The sequence below is a fragment of the Lutjanus erythropterus genome, chromosome 19, assembly GCF_056507025.1.
Source record: "Lutjanus erythropterus isolate fLutEry1 chromosome 19, fLutEry1.hap2, whole genome shotgun sequence".
In the NCBI taxonomy this organism is placed as follows: Eukaryota; Metazoa; Chordata; class Actinopteri; order Lutjaniformes; family Lutjanidae; genus Lutjanus; species Lutjanus erythropterus.
Window position 1 is genome coordinate 6,352,564 of NC_139335.1, and position 27,068 is coordinate 6,379,631.

The 27,068-nt window shown below is 37.9% G+C and overlaps 3 protein-coding genes and 1 long non-coding RNA gene across 4 annotated transcripts; 2 read left to right on the forward strand and 2 right to left on the reverse strand.

Annotated features, from left to right (window-relative positions):
• The first annotated feature begins 1,170 nt into the window (after positions 1-1,170).
• On the forward strand, positions 1,171-8,535 carry mlx (MAX dimerization protein MLX). Its single transcript, XM_084744408.1, has 8 exons — positions 1,171-1,231; positions 3,489-3,525; positions 3,686-3,775; positions 4,680-4,789; positions 4,924-5,026; positions 6,319-6,418; positions 6,759-6,960; positions 7,557-8,535. The coding sequence occupies exons 1-8, from the start codon at positions 1,193-1,195 to the stop codon at positions 7,611-7,613; spliced, it is 738 nt and encodes a 245-aa protein (XP_084600534.1). The 5' UTR covers positions 1,171-1,192; the 3' UTR covers positions 7,614-8,535.
• Positions 8,536-9,143: 608 nt separating this feature from the next.
• Positions 9,144-11,002, forward strand: LOC146309170 (uncharacterized). Its single transcript, XR_014772448.1, has 3 exons — positions 9,144-9,413; positions 10,597-10,666; positions 10,788-11,002. It is a non-coding gene; the product is annotated as an uncharacterized LOC146309170 (long non-coding RNA).
• On the reverse strand, positions 10,509-14,046 carry psmc3ip (PSMC3 interacting protein). The gene is made up of 8 exons (XM_084744409.1): positions 13,551-14,046; positions 12,598-12,698; positions 12,422-12,511; positions 12,185-12,296; positions 11,856-12,001; positions 11,701-11,754; positions 10,765-10,824; positions 10,509-10,648 (listed from the first exon to the last, which is right to left on the reverse strand). Exons 1-8 carry the CDS (start codon positions 13,567-13,569, stop codon positions 10,592-10,594), a joined length of 639 nt encoding a protein of 212 aa, XP_084600535.1. The 5' UTR covers positions 13,570-14,046; the 3' UTR covers positions 10,509-10,591.
• A 1,749-nt stretch (positions 14,047-15,795) lies between these two features.
• retreg3 (reticulophagy regulator family member 3) lies at positions 15,796-25,379 on the reverse strand. The gene is made up of 9 exons (XM_084744263.1): positions 25,104-25,379; positions 21,854-21,960; positions 20,370-20,400; positions 20,133-20,259; positions 19,852-19,936; positions 19,056-19,193; positions 18,864-18,943; positions 17,270-17,402; positions 15,796-16,895 (listed from the first exon to the last, which is right to left on the reverse strand). The coding sequence occupies exons 1-9, from the start codon at positions 25,349-25,351 to the stop codon at positions 16,345-16,347; spliced, it is 1,500 nt and encodes a 499-aa protein (XP_084600389.1). The 5' UTR covers positions 25,352-25,379; the 3' UTR covers positions 15,796-16,344.
• Positions 25,380-27,068: the final 1,689 nt, after the last annotated feature.

The window sequence follows — 27,068 nt, forward strand, 5'->3', positions numbered from 1 at the left end:
GGAAGCAGACAGAGTGCCCAAAGGTGAAACATGCTAACTAAGCAGGTGCAGATGTAAAGTGAACAAACAACTTAGGAAACTTTCTCCCACTTTACCATGAATCCATTTTCACCCCACTGGAGCCATTCATTCTGTTGCATGGGTCTGAGTTTACATTTGTTTTGGTCACTTCCTTCAACGTGAGGCCAGATTGATGTGGCAGTCAGTTAACAAGAGTCCAGAGTGACAAGGTAGCGAGGATTGTCCAACAGCGCCTCTCCGTGTTTGCAGTCAACTACTGCACATATGAATGCTGCATTCGCTGTCACCTCGGTGTTTACCCTAATGATCTATGACAGGAGAACACACAACTTCATACAACATTAACAGATCACACCAGTATACATAGTTTTGTTTATGAATTGTTTATGAATTAGTTTTATTTATGAATTGTAATACAGACTCACAATCTACTGACAGTGCTCTCAAGCTTTTCTTTCTATGCATTTCCTTGAATATTATGACCTCTTAAAGAGTTGCAAAAATAGCGTAATATGAATAAATAAGGATTATAGACTAGGTTTAAGGTTATATTTTTCTTGAACAGTTTAATGTTCTCTGTGCTATTTTATGTTCTCTAAAATATAATGTAAAATCAAATTGGATCAACAACAACAATAAAAAATATATACATTCTAATTTAATACACTGCAAAAGCATTTAATTCGAACCCTTAGGAAAAATCCTATATATATTTATGAAGTTTTTTGATGAACTTTATTAGAAAAAATAAATAAAATTTGAAGACACAGAGCTGTTCTTTGTTTTATGTTATGGTAGTGATATTAGTTAGATTTGGCTGGTCATTTTTACTCACTATATTCGAGCCCGTCTTAACCCAAATGTGCATGAATCACAGGTTTGAACAAGAACGTCTTTTTACGTAAAATACAAAAAAGTAAAATTATAGGGTATCTTAACGGTGTCAGTATTTCACGAATTGTGAAGCAGTGGACGCAAGTTATTAATTCAAAAGTACACGAACTATCAAAGCTTTTGCCCCTGACACAGTTGGGTAGGCGAGCAGTCTTTAATATTTTTATTTAGAGTATTTTTAATAACGACTGCCGTTTTCCACAGTGTAGTTTTCTTTGAAGAGGAAGACGTTAGAATTTACGTGAAGCACCTGAAGGCAGCACTAGAGCATTCCAAAATGACGGACCCAACGACGTCTCCGGAGGACCACTGGAAGGTAAGAAACTGCTAAGTGATGTTAGCTAACCTCAACTTTGTAGAATAAGTGATTTGCACTCCTCCTCTGTGACAGCAGTAATAAGTAGAAAACACTGTCTTGTCTAAAAGTTCTAGTTTGATTCACGTCATGGGGAAGCAAGCAGGGCTTTGTTAGCTCGAGAGCTAACGTTAGCTAGGTGACGTTTGCTAACATCATAAAGCTATAACGTTAGCTGTTAGCTAGTTAAGTAAACAAAACGCCCCGAAAGGGCAGCTCATGTCACTTAACTTTGTTTGTGCTTAAAATAGACCTACATCTGCCAAAATAACATTTCTGTGTTTGCATTTCTCATTTCTTTCTTTCACACATCCATGTGAAAGTGAAGTGCAGATTTACTGAAGAGGCTGAGGGCATTGTGCAGTAAACATGCCATTAAGTGAATGTAGTAAGTGGGCAAATTCATTGCTATTTGCAACCCCACCACATATAAATTCTGTCACTGGTTTAGCTTCTGAAAATTGTCTCTTTTTCACCAGGAAAGTAACTGATCCACTTTTCCTGGTCAGAAGTATTGACCGAAGCTTTCGTCAAGGCTGCGTTTAATCATGATCTGTAGGTCGTATCCGATAATAATCTACCCAAGTTGCTTAATTTAAGTGTTTCCCATGTAGTTGCATTCATGTAAAGTAACACGTTTGCCATATGATGTTCCTGATTTACCTCATGTCAGGGACTCCTAAATAAAGCTGTTGTACTAAACATTATGAACTCTCGTTGATGGCAACCCTTGATCGGGTGATCTTCTTTTAATATGATTCTGCTGTAGAGAGTGACACCTCTGTAAACATCTAGCAAGACCTCTCAGTGTTTTGCCCCCTGGAATCACTGGGGAAAAAACTGGATCCAACTTTGACTGTGCTTACATGCACACAGGTATACTGGTTTGGGGTTTTTTTTCCATTAAATTCAGGATACGGTGTTTACATTGAACACAAAAAAATCTGGTCATTCATAACCCTGTACACAGAAACATCACGGATTCAGATTTCCCAAATTGATTCGGTTCGATTCACTAGGTCTCAGTTTGATTCAATTTGATAGTGATGTTGATTGACTTAGGGATATTTCAGTTACAATACCAATTTTGTTCTGATATGAAAGAGATTCTCAGAGAACTAGTTAATGGTGTAAATTATACACATGTACTCTAACCTGGTGTATTATTAAAAAATATATACAACAAGTGTTTCCCCTACCATTGTTTTGGGAATGGACCCCCCTGCTGACCTTGAACGAAGCAAAACATTTTATTTTATGTTGTGAACTCCTCGTATTTAGATGGTTTTATTCAGAATTTTATTTTAAACTTTTTGAAAACTGCAGGCTGTACCGCATATCCACAGGAGAAAAGACGTATATTAAAAGACTGATTCATCGATTCGAAATGACTTTTCTTTGAATGATCTGATATCGATGCATAAAATCCCCAAATCAATTTTTTTAAACCCAGCTCTATCAAATTGTGTATCATAAATTCTCAAATAATGCAAACAGTAATGATCCTATGGGATATGATGCATCATATTAGACTGCAAACCAGTACATAAAGTTAGGGCTGGGCACTATAGACAAAATCAAATATCACGTTATTTTTTTCTGAAAAACCTTAATATTCCTAATGTGACAATTCTGTGGAGATGTCAGTATTCTGGATATAATGACTAAGTGGGTAAAAGCAAACAGTAGACCAGCCAGAACTGTCATTTCAGAAAATCATGTCACTTGACTGTAATACAGGCTTTAAAATCAGAACAAGGCAACATTTTGTATATCATATATAATGATATACAAAATCTAAGATGATTATATGTTTTATAATGATATTGTTGTAAGAACTGATATATTGCCCAGTCCTAGGTCTTAACTGGCTGTCTAAAACCAGGAAATTAATCCAAAAACTGGAGCATAATCAGGATACTCATGCGCATGTAAACGCAGTCACCACAAATTAAAGAAACCATCGTGTTGTGTTGCCCTAGATCAAGCAGTGGATCTGTGATTGAAATAGTAATTTGGTGCAACTCTTTACCCTCCTGCATACTCGAATTGGACAAATCAGGGCAATGCTCAGTGGGGGTTGAGTCTATCAGGCAGGCTAGCTATTGGTCTATTGTCGATGTATTATGGGCAGCACAATTTTCCCCTGATTATTCCAGCCTCTAAGCCTCTATTTTCTCCCTTTTCCATATTCTGTTGTCTGGTGATGGCTCGACAGACAGACGGTGCTTTCAGCGACAGTGGCTTTGACCCTTGTGAGTATTCAGTCAGTTCATATCCTGTTGTTTGTCATATCATTTCATATTTAGGCTATGTTGACGGTGACCTTGTGTTTCTGGTCTCTGAGATTAGCATGTCAATCTATTTCTGGTCTCGCAGTGACAGATCTTTGATGTCGGCTGTCTTGCTCTGTAGGTTTCTTTGCTGAAACTGCGAGAAAGGGTACAGTTGTGTCCAGGGCCAACAGCATCGGCTCGACAAGTGCCTCTTCAGTACCAAATACAGGTATTGTGTTTGCAATAACAGTGGAATTTGATGCTGCTGATAGTTTTAAGAGAGAATTTGTGCCACATTTAGATTGTGATGTTAATGTGTTCAAATGACTCATGGAGGCTGTTTTATTTAATTTTGCTTCCTGCTTTTTAGGAAAGGAAAAATATTTCTTGCTACTCAGCTTACATGGCACATAGTTATTCTCAATAGTATATAAAAAGACAGTGATTCTTACAGAGTTTTAAAAAACAGTCGGAGCTGTATATACTGCATAATTATGTGTTTAATAAAATGCAGTGCAGCATTTGTTCAGACTCTGTCAGCGAGGTTTTATGAGTTTACTCTGCCGAATGTCTTCCCTAGGCAAATTTAAACTGCAATGCATTCACCGATAGAACTTGATTGATGCATGAATCAGCTTCTGTGATTCCTGCTGCGATGCAAAATGGTTCAGCGTTGGCCAGATTTCTGTGATGGAAGAAAAAACACAACTCAAGACCAGGCGTACGGTTGGATGGATCAATCCTGTGGAATTGATATGTTGAAACTCACAAGCTACTCATTTGATATTGATTCCTTTAAAAAAGTATCAATAATAATATTACATAAATACAAAATGTGTGTGGCTGCATGAATTCCAAATGTCCAGTTTTTTTTATATAATAAAAATTGTGCCATAACAGCCCAGAAATATAGTGTTTAGCTGACCACACACTAAAGCATCAAACTTGTGAGAGACTGGCTGAAAGAAATAAAATAATATGGCATGGTGCTACTCATGTTGGTGCAGCAACATGAGTAGTTCTTTTTAACAAAATAGTTCATTGTGTGTTTGTCAGTATGCCAGCTGGTCTCTCTGTCAGTCAGAGGTTGGAGGCATGGTTCTTAAACTGAGTGTTAATATATTCTTGAACAGATGATGAAGACAGTGACTACAGACACGAGACATCATATAAGGACTCGTATAAAGATCGACGGAGACAAGCGCACACACAGGCTGAGCAGAAGCGTAGAGATGCTATCAAGGTAAGGCTACAGTAGATTGCAGGTCTCTGTGAAAAACCACAGATACATCACATACCTTTTGAAAAGTTGTATACTGTTAGATTTTCTTCTGGTGAGTAGTTATTAATGACTTCTTTTTTTTTTTTTTACTTTAGAAAGGATACGATGACCTACAGTCCATAGTACCAACCTGCCAGCAGCAGTCTGAATTTGCAGTGGGAGCACAGAAGATAAGCAAAGCTACAGTACTTCAGAAAAGTAAGATGTGATGTTACAGATCACCCAACTAACTGATGTATGTATGTGGAATAGTAGCAAATATATTTTAACTATCTCTGTCAGTATTTTTAATCTCGTTATCCTCTTTGAGATCAGATCTCTGTCCTCCAGAGCTAAGCTTGCACCAGAGTAATTTGAAGTGGTGGCAAACCTTACAAAATCACAGACACTCATAATCTTTGGGAAATGCTGTCTACGACATATTCAAGTTATTCCTCCCTTTGTAAAAAAAAAAAAAAAAAAAAAATATATATATATATATATATATATATATATATATTTTTTTTTTTTTTTTTTTTTAACCAGCATAACCAGCATTCAAACTTGTGTCATATGACTGAAATGAGAAATAAACCACTGGCCCAGCCAGGTTTTTCTTTTCTTTTGTTGTTCAAATATGTACTATTCTTACACTAGTATAAAAAAAAAAAAAAAAAAAAAAAAAAAAAAATTATATATATATATATATATATATATATATATATATATATATATATATATATATATATATATATTTTTTTTTTTTTTTTTTTTTTTTTTTTAAGGCAAACCTTACAAAATCACAGAGTTTGGAAAAACTTCATAATCTTTGGGAAATGCTGTCTACGACATATTCAAGTTATTCCTCCCTTTGTAAAAAAAAAAAAAAAAAAAAAAAAAATATATATATATATATATATATATATATATATATATATATATATATATATATATATTTTTTATTTTTTTATTTTTTTAATACTAGTGTAAGAATAGTACATATTTGAACAACAACCTGTACTTCATGTTAGCTACAAACACATAGCTGTACCAGTGTTAAATCCAAACAGGTAGATATGACCACCTTCCATTATCCTGCACTTTTCTTTATCTGGATACAGATCACATTTTAATTCCAGATGTAACTTGGAGGAAGAAAAACCTGGCTGGGCCAGTGGTTTATTTCTCATTTCAGTCATATGACACAAGTTTGAATGCTGGTTATAACCCACAACTACAGATTTAGTCTCACACTACAAAAAAGAAGTAAAACATGAAAAAGAACAAAGGGCAACAAATGATGTTCAGATCACCTGAGTTTAATAAAAAGATGAAGACAATAACGTCACGTGGCACAGGGCTCTCTACTCTTCATGGGGTTTCTTTGCAAGGGGAAAAGAAGGAATTGAGAGATGGTTGTTGAGGGACAACAGGTCCTGGAAAGTGGAAACTTAACTTTGTGGAGTGACAAAAATCCCTGACTGATGCATTTCTGTATTTTATTTTTACAGCAATTGACTACATCCATTTTCTTCATAAAGAAAAAAAGAAGCAAGAGGAGGAAGTTTCAGTGCTAAGGAAAGAAGTGATGGCACTGAAGATCATGAAAACGTGAGATAATGGTTCACTAACTTTTTTTTCCTGTAATTCCCTCTACTAGAAATGCTGATCTTGGACAAAGAGAGAAAATCTTTAGTCAGAAATGCTTCATCTGCAGCCCTGACACAGCATATAGTCGAGGTCTTATCCGATCTAAAATCAGAATATGGAAAATACTCTCAAATAAAAGCTTTAAATGCTGTGTAAGGATTTTTATCGGGACCATATTAAACTTGCTCTGGAGGCAAACCACTTCATCTACTGTGTGGAAGCAAAGACTCAAGTTAATAATTTCTTTATGAAATAGTCATAAACGTTATTGCCAGTGAACACTGATTGTTTTTCCCTACAGGAACTATGAGCACATAGTGAAGGCCCACCAGAACAACCCACAGCAGGGAGAGGATCAGGTGTCTGACCAGGTGAAGTTCAACATCTTTCAGAGCATCATGGACTCCCTGTTCCAGTCCTTTAGTAATTCTGTTTCAGTGAGCAGCTTTCAAGATCTCTCTGCCTGTGTTTTCAACTGGATTGAGGAGCACTGTAAGCCACAGGTAAGAAATACTCCTTACCGGGGTTTTCCCTTCCTATCTAACTCAAAGGCGGGCAACCTCTGTTGAAAAGTCTAACAAAAATGCAAAGGCTTTTTTTTTTAACAGTAACTTCATGCTGGCTTTCCCATATCAGTGAAAATTATGATGGAAAATTTGTACTAAATTGCTCTAATGTAGCACACCTATTTTGGTTTTTAATGTGTAATTGATTTATTTTACACAAGTATTTGAAACAAAAGTAATTGCAGTTTTTTCAATAGCACGGAGAGATTGCACAGTCTGCACCTTAATGTTTTTATGTTGATTCCTTTGTGAAAATTGACAATGTTTGATTTTTTTTTTAAAATCTTTGTGGTCCGTTCTGGTATAAAATTAACATCCCTATGGACACTTTTGTCTGTCAAATCTTTGTAACTTAAGCACACTCTGTACACTGTGCATTCCACTCATGTTCTCCAGCCATTGCCACCTTTGTCTCAAAAAGAAATTCAGGGAAAACTGTTGACGTTTTGTGGACATCAGTAAAACAAATATCAGTGTTGCTTTGTTAATGTTGAGATGATTATAGTTTGTGTTCTTCTTGTGTTTTTTCCTAGACGCTGAGGGAGTTCGTCATTGGAGTGCTCCGGCAGCTCAATGGTCAGCTTTATTGATTGAGTGAAACCTCTTGAACTGAAATCCCAGAAAATTGACTTTGGGCTTGCTCTGGCCTCTCAGGGTGGAGTAAAAAGAACTCCAATCAGCCTCAGGCCACACCGCAGTATTTACACTCACTTCAGCTCATCAGTGACTCCCTGGCTGCAGTCGGATTGCCTCGACCCACGTGATGGGCAGAGACGAAAGGTTGTATTGGCTCAAGCAGTTGCATCTTAAAGAAGAATCTGAATCTGACTGTACGTATTTCTTACAGTTGTTCTGCTGAGAACCTGGAGTGGGAACACAAGAAGAGTTTGCAAATGAATGTATAAGTTACATGCATTAGGTAGACAAGATGGCATAGCTGTGGTCACTGTGTGCAGTAACTATTGCCCTTGTTGAGATAAATCAAAAATTAAGACTCATCTTACAGGTTGAGTTTATTGATTATTTTAATTGAACAGAAACAGAGAAGAGAGACCAGTGATGAAAGACATAAACATTTTTTTAAAAACACAAGCACACACCTTTCCCTACTGTGACATCAGGCATAACTTCGTAGCCTAATGCTGATCTAAAGGGCTCGTCTCAGCTTCAGTGCACAAACACTGAGTCAGCCATACCACTCCTGAACCATAGCAACTATACTACTGCAGGGTAACTGTCCTTTCTCCTCACTATGCGCATGCTCAGGAGCATGCCCTATGGCGCTTCAGCATTTTATCACTGAGGTTTGGTTAAAATACACTTTTCTACCTTTAGTGTGACAAAACAAGAGGTTTTCATAAATGCAGCTTATATGTCATGGGTGATAGGTGTGCAATATATGCAGCATTAAGGACTATGATTCATAAATGATTGTGTCTACTGACTTAGACAATATTTAAGCTATACTGCACATTGTGTTAAATGTTAAATACAGACAGTTATTCAGTTGCAGTTATACGTGTCGTGTTTATTTGGGAGATGATGGTAACTACAAAGTGTTGATTATGATGAATCTTTCAGATTGCAGTTTACAATAAGCTTTTTTTAAAATTAAAGATGGAATATGCAGGATTTACCAGTTGCTGTTTATAAACACACCATTTAAAGTTGCCCCCCCCAGATCAACGAATGACAGGAAGAAAAAAAGCAGCAGTGGTTGTGAATTGAGAGGAGCAGCTTTGGCGAGAACAAAGCATTGACTCAAAAAAAAAAAAAAAATTCTGATTGTTTCACAGCAGTTATGCTCTAAAGCACAAATAAACACGCCCACACTGTTTTTATTTGCTAGATTTTGTGTGAATGCAGCCGAAACAGACGCTCTTTGTCTGGTCTAACCTGTGTGTGTAGCTCAGATCTGCCCTCATCCAAACAGAAACCCAAGACCTGGGCCACGTTCGGCCCCAACAAAATGTAGCAAAATATTTATTTAAACAGAAATAATGGTGCATTGAACAGCTAGTGGTGCACATGAGCACACTGCACTACAATGCCTTTTTAATACAACAGTGTTTGTTGTGCTGATTGGGTAACAACTCTAACACAAACGAGAGAAAACGTTTCAAGGAAACATGATGTTCAATCCAGAAACTGTAGCAAAAGTTTTCAGATTAAACGTGCCCCTGCAACTTTGAGAGAGATGGAGATGACAATGTTGTTGTTTTTTTTTTTTTATAGAATCCCGACCTCAAAACCTGTACGTTGTTATTGGCTGGGGGCCACACACCACTGCACAAAGATGACAGCCAGAAACATCCCGTGCTCTGCAAATTAATGAGAAAATACATGCAGAGAGCCGGGTCTGTGTAGATAACAAACACCACCACACACTAGTGAGTCATAAGTGACGATTGAGAGGGAGTCTATATGTTTTTTTGTTTTTTTTTTAGGGGAAATCCTGCATAATATGCCTTTAAAATGATATATCAGTGGCTTTAATGATCAGTAACAGTTCATTCCGCAGGGTGCAACTGTCAACAGCAGCATTATTTAAAATTTTTTATACTTGATCTTGAAATGTGATATAAAGCAAATTTTCATGACTTGAGACAATATTGTTTAAAATTAAATCTATCATACACATGGCTCTTCTGTTCTGTAACAAGGAGTTGCTTTATGGTATTGTTTTAATCACACGGAAATACTGTAATATTGGAAATTGTCTTGTTGCTTCAAGTATTTTCTTTTGATAGTTCTTTTATAAAAGCCATGTGACGTCAACCTATGTAAAGAAAACAGATCATTGAATGTCTGTCCTGTTTAATTTCCCCCCCAAAATGGAAATAAAGTGTGTAAGGCAACAGCAGAAAGGGGAATATAGCTGGGCAGTGGTCCCCATCACTGCAGCTCGTGCATGTGTAAAATCTCTTAATGTTTTAAAAAAAAAGGAGATGGCTTTGGTTCTTTTGTTGGAGAAATTCTGTCAGCACTTCAGCGCCAAACATCAGTCATGAACATTTAATAACTTGGCAACAATGCTGAGTGAAGAAACAGTACAAAGGATTATTAACAAAGGAGTGGGGAAAATGGGACAACACGCCATAATAACTGAAGGTCACGAATAACCGTCCAGTGCTTTAAACATTGTGGTTCTTTCATGTAGTTTAAAAAAAACGCAAGATGGACTTTTACATGTAACAAGAACAAAGAATGCAAAGCACTCAAAGCTATAATTAATAATGTATTAACATCCGTTTCATGGCTTTAAAAAAGGGAAAAAAAACAATGCTGCCTGTGAGGTGACAAGCATCCTTCAGTGCTGTCTAATTATGTGACGCAGTGTTAGTGTCTCGCAAATGACAGCTATTTTTTGTATAAATATTCTTTCAATTAGAAAAGTTGTATTCCATTCAACTTTTATTAAAGATGTACTATCTGTTCAAAAGAACTGCTATAAATAAAGAACGTGCTGTGGCTCAGACCACCCTGAAGTATAATCTATATTTGTGGTTAAGTACCGCAAAGGCTCACATTGATGAAGTGGATGAACAAGCGTTTCTTTCTTGTTCTTTCAAGTACTCGGAACAACCACCTTACAGTCCTCATCGGTCTCCACTCCAACTTCATCCTGTGAAGGCAACATCAGGTATATTAATCATTAGTACTGAGGGGGAAAACAGAGCAAAGGTGGTGGCACAGAGTTAAGTTTTAGAAAGTGGATTTTTTTTTAGCTTTTTCACTCACCAGAAATTCCCTTTTGCTCTTAGGATACCCTTCGAGGATTGCATTGATCATGTCAGAAGCCTGAGAGAAACAAAGAACGACAAAGTTTAACAATTTTGTGGAAACAGCTTCAACACAAGTCCTCCTTTCCATCTACTACTTCTAACACCTGTACTCATAGAAGGTAGAGCTGGGTGACATGACATGAGCCATTTTTTTAAGCTATGTCATGATAGACGATATGTATCTCAATAAACACAATTTCATGCAGTGCTAACGTGGTGATTTTATAAAACAGGATGCATTGCTGTAGATTAAACTAGACAACAGCAGGGAGCAGTAAGACTAATGGTGATTTCATAAAATATTAACACAAGATTATTGATAAATACTCAGCAGAACAGTCTAGTAAGTTATGTCGTCAATACAATATGATATTCAAAATCTGAGGCGATATGTACAAATATATATTAACATATATGAACAAAATGTGGCATTTCTGCATTATACTGGCATTTTTATTCCATGTTTACTACCATAAATATTTAAAATGTGTCAGTCAAGGTGCTACAACTGCAAAAGACCACAGTTATTTTGTGACTCATTTAAATAATTTTTACTCAAATATATACATTAAGGCCTGCAAATAACTTGCTTTCATAGATTAATCTGTAATTATTTTCTTGATTAATCCTTTTATTTAAAAAAGTAGTGAAATAATGGCATTCAGGTTTTCAGAGGTCAAAGTTGTGTCTTCATCTTGCTTGTTTTACCTTAGTATATTTAATTTATTGTTAGATAAGACAAAGAAAATTGTCACATGTGAAAACCTGAAAACAGAAAATCTGGGGCATTTTTTTTTCTTAAAAATGAATATAAAATAAAATAAAAAAAAATAATTTTCTGTCAATACATTAATCAAGTAATCATTGCAGCTATACTGTTTAAATACATTACCAATCTCTTCCTCTTTTTCCACTCCTTCACATATACATTTCGCTCTTTGTAAACCTGTAAATTAAAATATTATTAGTAATGTATAGTACCACCACACTGTACAGCAGATGGAAAAATAAAACAGCAGTAGTTTGCTGCATAAATAAATTCCCAACCTTCTCTTTCTCTTCTGGTGTGACGTGATTTGTGGCCGACTTTATCTTCTCCAGACGTGCTCTGTACCCAGAACACTCTGCTTTTAGCTCTTGGATCTCTGACACCATTTCCTCTGTGGTCAGGGAGCTGTTGAGTTCCTTCAGCTCTGTTAGCGGAGATTACACACAAATGTACACAACATCCCCTTTCAAAAAAATTCTTTGCAACAAAAACACCGTCCCTTTAGTCTAGCCTTGTGCAAAACTGCTACCTTCAGTGACCTACAAGAGTGCAAAATTCAAATATCTTGGTACAATGCAGACTTGTGGAAATCAGTGTTGTACTCCACCTGCATCTAGCTGTCTGCAGCTCTGGGTGAGGGAGTGCACCTCAGCACTGAGCTCTGAAATCTGACTGTCCATGGCCTTCAGGTCTGCATCATTCACATCTTTGAACTGAGCCTGTGGGGGAGATTTGCAACTATCAGTTTCAACTGAAACATACAATGATATCAAAAATAACAGTGTGTGCATGTTACTGTCAGTGCCTTCTACAACAGCACAACATTTCAGATGAACAGACCAACCTGATCAGCAAAATAAATCTTCTGCTTGCCGTATGTTTTCTCCTTTATCTTCCCCTCTAGTGCCAGCAGCTCCAGGGCTTTGACAACTGCCTGTTGAATCATAAATATGCAATCAGTTATTAATTGTAGGCTACACACACACATCACTACATATTATGGATAAGGGTTAATCTCACTGTTTTGCCCAATCCATGTTGCTTTTGTAAATTAGAAAAGACATCCTGAGCACTGTAGGGCCGGTTCTTCTCATTCAGGTAGGCAAGGATGAGTGTCACACCTGTGGATGACAGCAAGTGAGCTGACACAAACACTCCCAAATGGTACTTACATTGAAAGGGAAAATTTGGCACTTTTCATGTGGAAGTCTAGCCAGTCTTGATCAGAAATGTAGTCAATCGAATCTTTTGTAGTTATGCCAGCATGGACAATAATGTGATTTTATGTAAACCTAACTGGTATTCATCAGTTCTCTGTCTTATAATCCTCCTTGACTTGTTTGTGCTTGTCACACACTCACTGGATGCAGAAAAACCGAAAGATTTTGCAGCAGGAGAACACGGTTTTCTCGGTCAATTACACGCACTGAAGTATGTATTTGCTTCAATCGATTGGATATCCACATGAAAAGTGAAGATTTTTTTTTCTTATAATACCGCCTGTACTTGTTATACCTCAAGTAAAGTTAGAAAGAAATGTTTTTCTCTTATCGTTTTAAAATACCTTGACGTTCTTGAATGAAGCCTAAAGACCTCACTAGTTTACTGTATGTTTGTTTTGTTTAGGACACGGAGCTCACGATACGTTCATCACTGATGAATAATTAAGTTATTCTGTGTGTCATAATGTAATACGTACCACATACTTTAATACATGCTTTAACATACTGTAAAAGTGGGCGTATTCTGACTAACCTCGATGAAAAGGTTTAAGAGCTTCAGCTAACGTTAGCTTATGTTGCTACCTATGTGTACAGGCTATGTAGCTAGCGTTAGCTGTTAGCTTCTTGGCTGAGCTTTCTAACTTATTATTTGTGAAATCTAACGAGCGCCGTTTGTTCGATACCAGTGTGACACACGTCAGCTAGCTTGCTACAGTCATGAAACATCCCGACATAAGGCTAAGCTCTTACCGTTGTCTTTTTTACTCATTTTTAACTTCGCCCACTCTCACTTCAGCTTCCCCAAACCGAAGTTTCGCGCGAAATATGCGTCACCGAAAAGATCGTTTACATATCTAGATACATCACACTGGTAGAAATATCTCCGCTGCTCTGCTAGAGTGGTGTGGGCAACCCTCGCGCGTGACCTTTTCTCCGTAGATTTGATTTCAAACATATTTTTCTTCTGCATGGTAACATCACACATCACACATTTATTTGCCCGACACAATTACGCTTTGTTTAACTCTGGCTTAGTCGTTTTAACACCTTTATTAAAGATTAAGTTTGCGATATGGGAAAAGAATAACTGAGTGAGAGCTCTGTCATTTTGGCTGCTCTCAGAGACAGTTCAGTGTCTGGCCTGTTTACATAAATTAAGTCTGTTCCAGCCTAAAACATTTTAATTATATCATAAAAACATTTTTAGTTTATGTGTTGCAAATACAATAACAAATATCGTCTATACAGCAGCAGAAAAAAGACACATCCTAAACAAGAGTTTTGCACGTTGTCTGCCAGGATGAGAATATAGACATAAAGACTATATATATAAGACATATATATGCTGTAAATGTTTGATAGTGAAAGGTTGTCTTTGGGAAGATGTTCCCATGTTTCAGAGACTTTCTATTGTAAAGGTGTTATTGATTTTGCCTCAAATCAGAGGTTTGATAATAATCAAAATAAGAACTATTAGTTGTCACTCATTAAATTACTTGCCAACAATTTTGATAATTGGTTAATAATGGGCACTTTTTAAAAAGAAATTATCTAATTTCTGCTTCTTAACTGTCAGTATTTTCTTGTTTCTTCAGTCCTCTATGACAGTACACTGAATGTCTTTGGATTGTGGACAAAATATTTTTCACCATTTTCCAGACCAAACAACTAACTGATTAACTGAGAAGTTGATCAGATTAATTAATAATGAAAATAGTCTATTAAGTGTTTAATAGAACATCATCTGATTAATGTACATCTTTCACATGAAGTAATACCTGAGACAAACTTAATTGCAAACTTTTTATTCAATACGATTTGCACATCAAAACATATCAAAACCAGTTACAGAGAAGAAAATACACTAATATGCACATTACATATCAAACTGATTACAGATCACTCATACTGAGGAACTGACTCTTCATGGAGCAGCAATGAGCAACATTCTGACTAACTGAGGTGGCCAAACTTCTTTTTTTTATTGCCACAAAATCCCAGCAATTCTTTATCAGTGCACATTTTTCTACTTCATCTCCATAAACATGGGTCCAGCAGTTTTTTTCTATTGTGCTAAATCTTTGCAGCTATGATTTGTCTCTCAAAATAACACAATTAAAGAGAGCAATGCGTCTTTGTTTACTAAAAACCCAGCATTTTTAAACTTTTTGATATATGGATTTCAATAAATCTCAACTGTGGCTTGTTTTAAGTTCAGTTTTAAGTGCCATTTCCACTGTTAAGTTTTGACATACTGACATGGTTTGTCCATCAAAAAGAAATCAGGCTGATCAGCACACAAAAGCCATTTTAAACCTTTACATACTAACACTTTTTAAAAAAGGATATGAGGATAACTTTCTATACCCAATTTTCATGTAAACATGTTTCCCCATGAAAATAGTAAAGATGAATTGAAGAATATCTTTCTCTTAAAAAGTTCAGCATGACTGTCAACTACATGAAATACAAACATGGTAAAAGATAAAGAAATGTTTTAAAATATTACTTCTGAAAAAGAAAAACACACAAAGCTGAGGGCTCATTCAAGGTATTAAACATGGACACAATATGCTATTGAGCTGTATTCAAGGGCAGGAAAATTAAAAATATCCTCAACTTACTCGGACAGAAAAAAAAATTGGGGGCATGAAAGTTCATAAACAATGAACAAACATAACAGCAAGTGTTGCTCCCGGTCAGATATCTTAAGACTGAAATGTGACTGAAATTCTTTTAAGAAAATAAAATGAGCTCTAAGAAATGCATGAAAAAGTCTGCATATGCTAGATGGAAAGGAAGAAAATCATACAGAGAAACAAATGAAACTTGTATCCAAATATCACTGATCTTCATCAGAGAAGAGAATCGGTGTGTAGAAAATGTTTATTAATCTCTGTAACATTAAATAAATCATCTTCTAACAGCCATGTGTTAATTAAAAGGACAGCAGAGCGCTAATGTGAACAGTGTGACTAAAGGTATGTATGTATGTAAATATGTAATGTTGTTCCATAATGTCATTTTCAAAGCAACATGGCTCAGCTCAACCAACAGGAATGTCATATTTGGTCCCATGTTAAATAGCCCTGTATGTGGAGACCTCCAGGTAGAAAAGATTTTATGGGCACTGCTGTTCTTTATTTATCGTCACAAACATGTACCCTTGTAACTTATGGGTGCATACGTTTACAAGACTGCAACAAGGCTCAATAATGCTGGTTTATTAACTGTCTGAATGTGTTGTTATTTTTGTTGTTGCATTTCCTATTGCTCAGCCTACAAAGTAAAGGTTTTCTGGATGATTGGGGTTTCAAAGTATGGGAGAAAGGGTCTGGAAAGATAGAAAAAATAAAATACTTCACAGTGATAAACTGATGCCAATCAGAAGCAGGGCTGCTGGAACCTAAAATCATCTCTCACACACACAAACGCGCACACACACACACACACACACACACGCAGCTCACCAGCATGTACGCTAACCATGAACTCGTGCACTCAGGCGTACAGAAACACCCTCTCACACACACACACTTACATCTTACTGTGGTTTACCCAGCAGGCTAGACAAGAAGTTAGACCCCTGGCTCTCTCCCCGCCTACTGCCCCCTCCTCCTCCTCCGAGGGGATCCATCTGGTTCAGTTCTGACTGATCCAGCATTTCAAAGTCCTCTCCGTCCAAGTCTGTGTCCAGCTCAGAGCTGGACTGTTTACGGTAGCTTCGGTGGGCCCCGGCCCTGGGCGGGCCCTCTCTACGCTGGGTAGCAGGAGGCCGAGGTTGCATCGCTCCCATCAGTGCCGCCTGGATCATGTTGCTGGCAATCACTCCGGCCAAGTCTCCTGTGAAATCAGAGGCAGGTGGTAGACCGCTGAGAGAAAGTTCTGCATCCAGATCCTCCTGGTCTGAGTCCAGGTGACCTTCCACATCCAACACTGAAGCCCGGTGACTCGCGAGCCCAGACGGGCCCAGACTTGGCAGACCTATGCTTGTGTCATCGTCATCATCCATCAGAGTGGCATCGGGGTTTATGGAGGGGAAGTCTGGGAGGTCCTGAGCAAAGGATTCCTCAGCGTCACTGTGTCTGTCAAGATCTGATCAAAACACAAACAGCAAACTGTAAAAGTATGTCAAGGTTCCTGGCAAAACTTCACCTACTTCCAAACTGCTCAGAGAAGGAGAAAAGAGCTCAAAGAGGTAAAACTCCAGCAACACTTGTAGTATGTTGAACCTAAATAGAGTAGGATACAAATACTTCATAGGGTAGGATATCATACTCTATTTAAGTGTTGGTTTTAATGTGTTTTCATGATGACCCTAATGAAGGCCAGAGCTGAAATGCATTGGTCTGCAAATAAAGTTGCTGGACACACTTCAAGTGTTGCTGGAGTTCTTTCTGTTTGAGCTACAAAGCACAGACAGGGACACTGTCTGTAGTTTGCAGTATCTGCAATATCTGTGTACTTACCCTCAGAGCCTTCTGTGAGTGGGGTCTGGCCACGTGACAGGTTAAACGTTCCATTATCGGTGTAGGACACCTCAGCATCAGAGTGTTCAGAGTCAGTCAGCGCAAGTTCCTTGGCAACAATAGCATCATCAAACTGGGAAAGACATCAGATTAAATGGGTTAAATATCTTCTAAGTTTTGGTTAAGTGTGCATTTTCTGTTATAACTGTGGGTATAATAACTGTCTGTCAAGTTATTTTAAGACACTATGAGGGAGAAAGGCTGCAGAACTTAAAGAATGGATTCCTTTAATGGCAGAAATAGCATCTTACAAATGCTTAGTAGAATTAAAAGCAGCGATCAAGAGGAAGAACCATCTCCCTGAGACTTGTTTTGGGCTGACATTACAATGGAGAATAGGTCTATAGACATGAATTTTCTCTGTGATATGTGATCCTCTGGTCAGATATATGAAGATATACATCTAACATCTCTCTGTTGTTTTTGTTGTTGATTTTACCTTCTGTGTCCCTGTATCCTGGAAACAATAATATGTGTGTGTCATTTACCAAGCCTTTCAAAAACAAATAAAAAAAACCCATACATTTTCTAAGAAACTTTTACTTTCTCTCTCTGTGAACTTTCTGTTTGACTGCATAGTTTATATCTTCTCTCTGTTTGCTCTCATACTTTCTGCAGGCTTCATTGCACACACACACCCACACACTTAAGGTAGAAATATTCCAGCACATGACAGATGCAGCACGTCATGTGAAGTTCTTAACCCCAACAGGAAGTGGCTCAGATATGTTACTGTTACTAACACAGTGCTGAAATACAAAGACCTTGGGTATGAGGTGTAAGTTTCATCTTCTACATCAAGAGATTTACTTTAGGCTGGCTAAGTACGCGCAAGTCCATTTTCTCATAGAATTAACAATTTGGCACAGGTGCTGACTTTCTCTAAACAGAACAAAGGCGTCAACTGTTACAGCATTTCAACTAGACAAGCTCAGACATGTCTCTGCATCCACACATCATTAGTGTTTATTATACACACTGCACAAATGTTCATGTTGGCTGAAAGTAAACCTTGGATTTAGGAGCCTTAAAGAGATAGTTTAGAGTTTCTGATGGTAGGTAAAATGCCTCCAGTTTGTAGAGGCCACAGGAGAACCGTGTAGGAAGCTAAGCAATATGCTGCTGTGGACGGGATTTGTTCAGATTCACCAAAGTCACACAATAACACAATGTAGACCAATGTTCTGCAAATTTAAATGACTGTTTTCCTTAAGGAGACTGCTGTCTTAAGACAGCGTGATATTTGGCTTACACAACTGCAGTTTCCTGAGGGAAAAGGCTGACTGGCAACAAGGAAAAGAAGGAAAAGTGATGAAAACAATCTAAATATAGCATACACTCATTTTTTTTTTTTTTTACGATTACTGCTGAACCTGTCCACAGCAGTACATTGCTTAACTTCTTACACCAGTACTCCTGCTGCTTCTCCAACAAACTTGACTGCTGATCAACAGAACAGAAAATAAGGGGACCACATTCACTAACACCATCAGCAGAATTAGTGACAGATTCATTAAAATACTGAGACCCTTACCGTGGGACAGAAGGCAGCTAACTCCTCCTCACTGTCACTGGCTTCACCTGAGGCTGCACCGTGGATGGGCCTCCGCAGGACTGCACAGCAGAACAACAAACACACAGATGACAAATGACCCCTGAACTCACCGGAGATGGTCTTTAAGACTGGTGAGGAAAAAACTAAAATTTGATGTGCTACTGTACTTACACTGATTATCAATAGGCTTTGACATCATGTATCCACGAACACTGAAGTCCAGCCGCTGCAGGACTGGCTCCAGCTTCACGCACACATGCTGAAACACCCTGTGATAGGCTCCGAGAGGAGCTAAAAGAGTAGCCAACACTAGAAGAGAAAGAAACAATACCAGTAAATATAAAAGAAGAAAATTCAGCTGGGGTTGTTGAATGCATAATGTACATTTTCCTAAAAAATGTATACTCATAAACATATACCATATTTGTAGTGCATCTCTGCAGCACTACCTCATTATAATACTATTTTGTCATGCATTTTACCTTAATCATAAAGTTGCATCTTCTGCAATTTGGATGTTGCCCTTTTTTTCTATATTCCTACTAGGACTGCGCATTTAATTGAAATATTGTCAAAATCGCCATTTGGCAAAGTGAGGCAGAGGAAGCAGCAGGGAGTTAACCTGTAGAGTACAAGCTGCTGTGGATTGTCTCGAACGTCAGCGGGCCTTGGCAGCTCTCGCCCCCCCTCAGCTCTGCACTAGCTGGAGGTTAGGAGATTAGCCTGGTCTCAGTATGACCTCCTTAGCTTTCTGCCTGGCTCCCTTCCCTCCCTCACTCCTTCCTTGTGTGTCTCATCCCGGCTTTAATCACCTCACAGGCCAGGCCCTGCTGCTGGGGCCCCGCAGATCTGGTTTCACCACCCATGTATTTTTAATAGGACCAGTCAGGGCGAGTTCCCCTGCCAACAGGGACCTGCTCAGGAGCCTGGATCTGTAGTTAGGTCTGCTTAAACCTCTGGGACTCACCAGCAGAGTAGGAGAGCACCAATCCAGGAATGTAGCGTCCAACCACAGCCAGGCAGGTGAACACGCCACAGGTCATGATGCAAAACTGACAAAAAGCACACAGGGAATCAGGTCACTATAAATATAGTATGGGATTAAAAAGAAAATTTGAATTGAATTGAATTTTGCTTTTGCTGAATCATGTAATTCAATGTTACGAACATTAAATACACAATCGTTTCTGTACCAAAACCAGATGCTTTCATGTAAAAAGTGATGGGTTTTTTGTGTGTGGTCCTCACCTTGCCAGGGTTATGTCGTTTGTACTGCACCACATTGGCTGTGAGAACTCCTACACTGACCCAGGCCTCAGCCATGTGGTGGCACAGTTCAGGCACACTGAGGATGCCAGGCTGCACCAGACCCCAGCTGGAAAAACAGAGAAAATCATCAACACCTTCATCTGCTGTTCACGTGTGCCATTATTATTGCTGGCATTATCATTGAGGGAATACTGGCTGGTGGTCACAATAACAAACCTCTCATTTTCTGATTCATCCAGTTTTCTGACTGTGGAGAGAGAAAACATCCATCACTTTAAGAAACATCACTAGGGTTGCAGAATATTGGATTTTTATTGATATTTTCCAAGTAATTTTAGCCAATACAGATGCACTATTTTTTTGCAGAGAACAATTCCTGAGAAGTTAAAGTTTTTCATCAAACTGAATTAAAATATTATGCTTCCTTTTATCGTGAATACCTGCTGGCAGATACAGTGAATATGACACTTTTCAAAATGTACACATTCGCTTGGCAAAATAACAAACTACTGCTGACAGGTTTTTCTTGCTTCCCATTGTTCTACACACATTTGTTGTAATATTGGGAATGACAGCTCTTAAGAAAAGTAATTAAATGTGCATAACTTGAATACTACTTTTCCTCTCAGGTGATTTCGTTCTGAGTTGTACATAGTTATATTTGGTACCAGACTCCAGTGAAACATGACTACCGGGGAAGAATACTGACAATCTGAAGAATTAATTATATTTTCTTATGTTTGGTTTGTTAATTGTTTTGTTAATTTGCAATTCAAGTTGTCACAGCGTGATGCCGAGACTGTAAAGAAAAAGTAAAGTTAAAGACTCTTTGATAATAGAGATGGTCAGGTTGTGAATCTAATGGGAAATTATTTGAAGCTGGGAGCTATTTCTTCTGTCCTTATTGTTCTCTTCCCTGCTTGTGTTACTTCCCTTAAGCAACTACTTTTGTTGATAAATATCTTTGAAAACAGGTGGGAGGTAAAACATTTTTAACTGTGTTCTGTAAAAGCCCTGGCTGCCAATAAAAAGAAAAAAAAAAAAGATGGGTAACTAAATTTGAAGTGTTGAAGGACTGTGTTTTGGCTCCTCCTCAGATGGCCGATGCTGAGGAAACACTGCAAATACAACTTTCCGTTTCAGTTTTGGACAGAACCTCCACACCGCAGCCATGCACACATCGCCTGCAAAAAATTAAAGCCTCATCTTATCAGCTGCCCAGAAATGTTTATTTTGGGCCAATACAGATATTTAATTTTAAAGCCTTTATCTGCCAATACAGCTGGCGTGCTGATATTATCATGCATCCCCAAACATCACATACTATAATGCACATCAATGTTATAGTGTACAATAAATAAATAGTAGTCCAAATTATGTAACAACTGTTGCACTTTCTTCTTAAGCTTGTCTTTACTCTTTGACCTTGTGCACTTTCAAAAACAGGTTTGGGAGATCAACTGTTCCAGGTGTAACACAGATCACTTGTAAAGTCCAGAGTGCAGAGCTGCTGACTGAAGGCACGTCTACTCACAGTAACCTGGGGAATTATCTAAGGTACAATAAAACTGAGAAAGAAGAAAAAGACATTCCAGGGAGGAATGTTTGAAAAAAAAGAAGAAGAAGAAGTTCAGAATCAGAGCATGTCAGAGTCTGTTAGAAAGATATAAAGAGCCTCTATAAAAAGCAAGATGTACCACCTCTAATCTCTGGCCAGATCTTATTTCTCCAGGTATCAACGCAGACAAGCACAGCCAGACCAGAAGCCAGCAGGAACAGCAGGCGCAGTGAGGTCAGGGCGAAGAACCTGGAGGGGAATAAAAATGGAGCAAAAACATGAACAGACTCTACTTTTACTCCGGTACAAAAATTAATTTTCTTTTGCCCATCTGCCAAATGGCTAGTGAATGTTCAAATTTTACCAGCCACTCAACAGATTGTTTTTGGGCTGGTAAGTGAAGCTAAATCCAGCAGCCACCTGCATATTCTGCCAGCATTTGGACGGTGGCTGCAGCTAATTTTGTGTGCTGCCTGGGGGCAAATACAGTTACACAATTCAACTATTTAGTACAGAATTCATGACACCACAAACCCAGAGTGATGATCTGCTGCAGGCAGGTTTTTATTTAGAAGAGCCAGATTAAAAAAACAAGTAAAGTGCCAAGGGGCTGGATGTTTATTCTTTATTATTTCATATGTTTGGCCGCAAAGTTAGGAATTAAAATGTATAAAACAATGCACCTTTTTATTTTCCTTCCACAGTTTTCACAATTTTAAAAGGAACATTTTCCAGAGTCCAGGGAAAAAACAACGCCCCTTTGTAATCATTACAAGCATCTAGTTGTTTTAGTAAACACAATCTTGCATTTCACGTCTTTTTTCATTCAGTTTGCTTTCACAGCCTGGGTTAAAACATTTTAAAATAATAAGTCTCTGAACTTAACAACAGACATCACCAATGACAGGGCTAATTAGCCAACTAATAAAATAATGATCTTCTAATAAACAATGTAAACACTCATAAACCTATAGTGTTAGCAGATTGTTTAAATGAAATCACAATGATATGCTTTTGTCATAATTATAAATGATCATTGGGCCAGATTGTGGTCATTAAAGGGTAGAGCAGCCAAGTGAATTTGTCTGATCTGATCTGTTTCCTTTAGTCAGAAAAGAGGATGTTATTCCACCCTCTGTGGTTACACCCATTAGTTATCATACAGAACAAAACCTGGAAAGATAATAATAAAATAGAAAATTACATTGTCTTGATCAAAACTGATGACAGTGCTGTAATATAAATAAAATGTTGGGGTGACAAATCAGGAATGTGCGTATCTGCACATATAGTACAGGTGTTTGAGATGGTTTCACTCTCTGAAGGAGTGTTCACACCATCTGATTTCATTTCCTCGGGCCTCAACAATTAAAACCCCCAAGTGTTGCTCCACTTTCAGATCACAAGACTTCAAAAGTTGTTGACAACAACAATGTTAAAGGATTCTGCCAATCAGCAGTTAGAGATTAACCTAACAAAGAATTTGTTGGCAGGACAAGGTACGTTGGTATTTGGGGTAGCAGTGCAATTAGTAGCTACAGTTCTAATTTCTATTTGTTTGGGGTTTTTTTAAGAAGGAAAATCAAGACAACCTCAGTGCCCTACTGTCAGAGATGTTCCACATATTGCCTCCCCATCTCCATTTGACTTGCCACCATCAGTCTCTTCATGCATTAGTATAGGAAAGATCATGAATGCATCTCTTGGGGCAGAAACTAGCCTGCACCACTGAGTGTGTGCTGAAGCACAAGTAAAACGGAGACAGGACGAGCGGCCTAATGCCCAGTGGTCTGATCAAATAAAGGCTGAATGCCCAAGATCCAGAAGCAGGTCGGCCTACCCGGCTTCCCATCTCTGTGTCCCAGGTCAGTGATTCTTACCATGCAGCAATATCAAGGTCACCTAATTTAGTCAAAAGTTGTCCCAGTCCTCCACTTTCTCCTACTGGATTCTTCTGTATTTTCTTCTAAACATTTCTTGTTTGAGAACTTTAAGTTTAAAGTCCAGATGAAACAGTATTTAGCTTCCATACCGTGTTGATTTCTGAGTGAGACAGGATAGGCAGGCGGGACATAATGCTAGAAAAACTTAGCTTATATGTTCACTGGTCAACTGGCCGGTGAGGGTTAAAATTTTACCAGCCACTCACTGGATTACCACTGTTGTTGAGCTGGTGAGAGAAGCAAACCTACCAGCTACTTGCATATTGACCAACATTCGGCTGGTTCTAAATTTGTGACCTGATTTGAACGGAGAAAAATAGTCACGCCAGAACACAAATTTGAAGTGAATCTTTGCTCTGTGCTAAAAGTTCAAGATTGAATGACAGGTGGATAATATTATAACATTATGGATACAGATTGAAACTGGATGGCTCCAGCTTTAGTAAGCACACGTCATATTTTGTTTTACATGAAGAAATCATATTGGATTTTCAAACAGAAACACAAAAGAATTTTTAAAATAATACTTTTGCATATATTTTTAAATAGGTGCACAACTTTTATTTTATTCAAATTTATCTCTTATGTTATGATTATCAGTATTATTATTTTGTATTCTTTTTATTGTTTACTTTGTTTTTACTTTGTTTTGTGTTTTTTAATTTGTTTTATCTAGTTCTTACTCTAGGTTTTACCCAACTTTCTTATTACAAATGTTTTTAAATCTATGATGTATGTCTTTGTCAGAAGTTTTATTCCTTGGTTTTACTCTGTATTTCGTCTTTTGTTAGCAGTTTTTCATTTCACCAGTTTTCACTTTTTCTGTCTTATTGTTGTCAAGTTTATCAGTCATCTGGTAAGCACTTTGAATTGCATTAACCTGTATGAAAGATGCTATACAAATCGAGTTTGACTGATTGACTAACATGTACTTTATAGTTAATGCCTTATAAACGTGCTATACCAAAGCAACATACAAACACACACACACACACACACACACACACACACACACACACACACAAAATGAACTTCCTCTTACTCCTGCACTGACAACTCATTGACCTGCAAAATGCAGATTGAACCTCCCTCATTCAGGCAGCACCCATAAACTTGGTGCATCAGATAATCCGGGGCACCACACTGTTTTCAAGATTAAGAAATCCGCCCAGTTAGAAGCAACCTTACAGTGAAGGAGGTACAAGTGTCTGAAGGGTGTGTGTGTGTGTGTGTCTATAAATAGTCCCACTAGGCTGCCATCTGTGTTGTCTTGAATTGACAGGTGAAACATTTGCATTATGTAAAAGCACCAGCTGCCTGCAGTCACGCTGTTTTTCCCCCAACGACCAAACAGCCTCTGTATTGTCCCAATGCAGGTTGCTATAACACTGAAACAAACAGAGGAAACGGCAGGTTTGCCTCCAAAAAATGTACCAAACTTAAACTCACCAGAACACAACGTTGACCACAGTGTAGAGAAGCACACACTGAAGGGGTCTTTCCCAAACTAGCACGGACTGTAGGTAGGTCAGGACGGGCTCGTAGGGCCCCAACCTGGACTGAAGAGCAGCTTTGACAGCCCGTACCTGACTGTCTCTCTCGCTGGAGCATGGTCGACTTCGCAGGCAGACACTAGACCCCTGCTTGGCAGAGCAATCCTCCGCAGATGCGTCTTCCATTGCCCCAGTGTGCGCCATCTTAGCGTCTATCGTCTGTAAAGTAAGCCTGTAAAATAAAGACTTAAGTGGAAACAGGTAAACCGCTCGATAAGGGGCACCACAGCGCCACGGAGCAGCTCCACACACAACATCGGCTACTAGCAGACCTATGCTAATGGAGCTAAGCTAACAGCTAGCAACGGCAGCTGAATCACCGTGCCAGCGTTTAACAATAAACATTTCAATATCTTACAAGCAGCAAAGTTATCAAAGACAACAGGAAAACATTCAAAAATAAGATGACACTTACTATTTTGTCATTTTTGCGGGAATGAAGCGCTGTCTTCTGAAGCTGACAATATGGCGTAACCTGTTTTTCTGAGCTCTTAGCAGCCCAATCACAATCCGCACGAGGCCTGTGTCATGGTGCGTTCAGGTACAATAGGAATAAATTGATTGTTTACCTTAACCGAAACACTGACAAACAAAACAGCAAACTTGAAAACAAACAAAAACTAACAAAAATATATTGTGTACTTTCAAAGCTAATTAAAATGAACTAAAAATAAACAGGAAATGTCTTTAGTTCCAGTCTATGTCAATTTGTTAACACACAAGCATGTACGCCTTCTCAAAGTGTTTCTTTTGTAAAACCTATTCTGAACTTCTCGAATCTCTACATAAAAATACCCTCTACATAATAAACAAACACAAATAATTAGTATTGAAACTAATAACAGCTAGACATTTTTAAATGGTAAAGTCTATTCCCACTGTGTCAGTAAATTTAATGAAAAATACAAAATTATTTATTAATCAGGTACGAAACAAATAAGAGAGTGATACATTATTTTCCGTTCATGTCTTCTTTAAAAATAGTAATGATTTAACATAAATGAGGATGAAAAGTATTAGACTGGACGATTTAGGACGCAACTGTGTCTATCTGTAGGCTTGTTAACTGACTACAGTTAATCTAAGTGTTTATAACGTGTCTACAGTGCCCTCCGGTGGTCACAATGCGTAACTGCATCCAATTGCAAGTGTTTTGTTTTGAAGGATTTAACCGGAAGAAACACTATGCTATTGCATCTGACTTGACTAGTGGTGGGTTTCACATGTAGTTACTGATTATGACCACCAGAGGGCAGAGAAGCGCATGTATACAAAGTAAAGGCAGAAACAACAGCAACAGATGCTGATTTCAAGTTTATTTTTGACATTTCAAATTGTTCTAGAAATGCAAGAAGAAGAAAAAATAAAATCTCACCCCTCTCTTTTTCCCCTTGTATGCTCGGTCTTAATACTTTTCTGTATGATTAAGAATTACTAGCTCCCTAAACAAAATAAAATTTGATATCCGTAAAAAAAAAGGACCTCATTGTAGAAACATCAGCATCAGCAAGAAAATCTGGTCTCTTGTAATAAGACAAAGTAATGTAATTATCACTATCAACATTATATACTTTGACGTAATAATAATGATAAAGTAAAATGTCAGAATGAAAAAGCAAGTAATCTTGCTTATAATTGTGTATCATAGATGTAATTACGCTATGTGGCCGCTGGAGGGCACACTCATGATTACGCGCCATCAGGTCTATTGAACGTCAAGTGGCAGAAATAATGGCGGACTACAGGTTCCGGCAATGACTTTCAAAATAAAACTTAAATTACACTAAGCACCAATGTAGAGCTAAAGAAAGGATCCCTCCTAAATCGCTACTGCTCTTATGAACTTCGCTTGTAAAAGGAC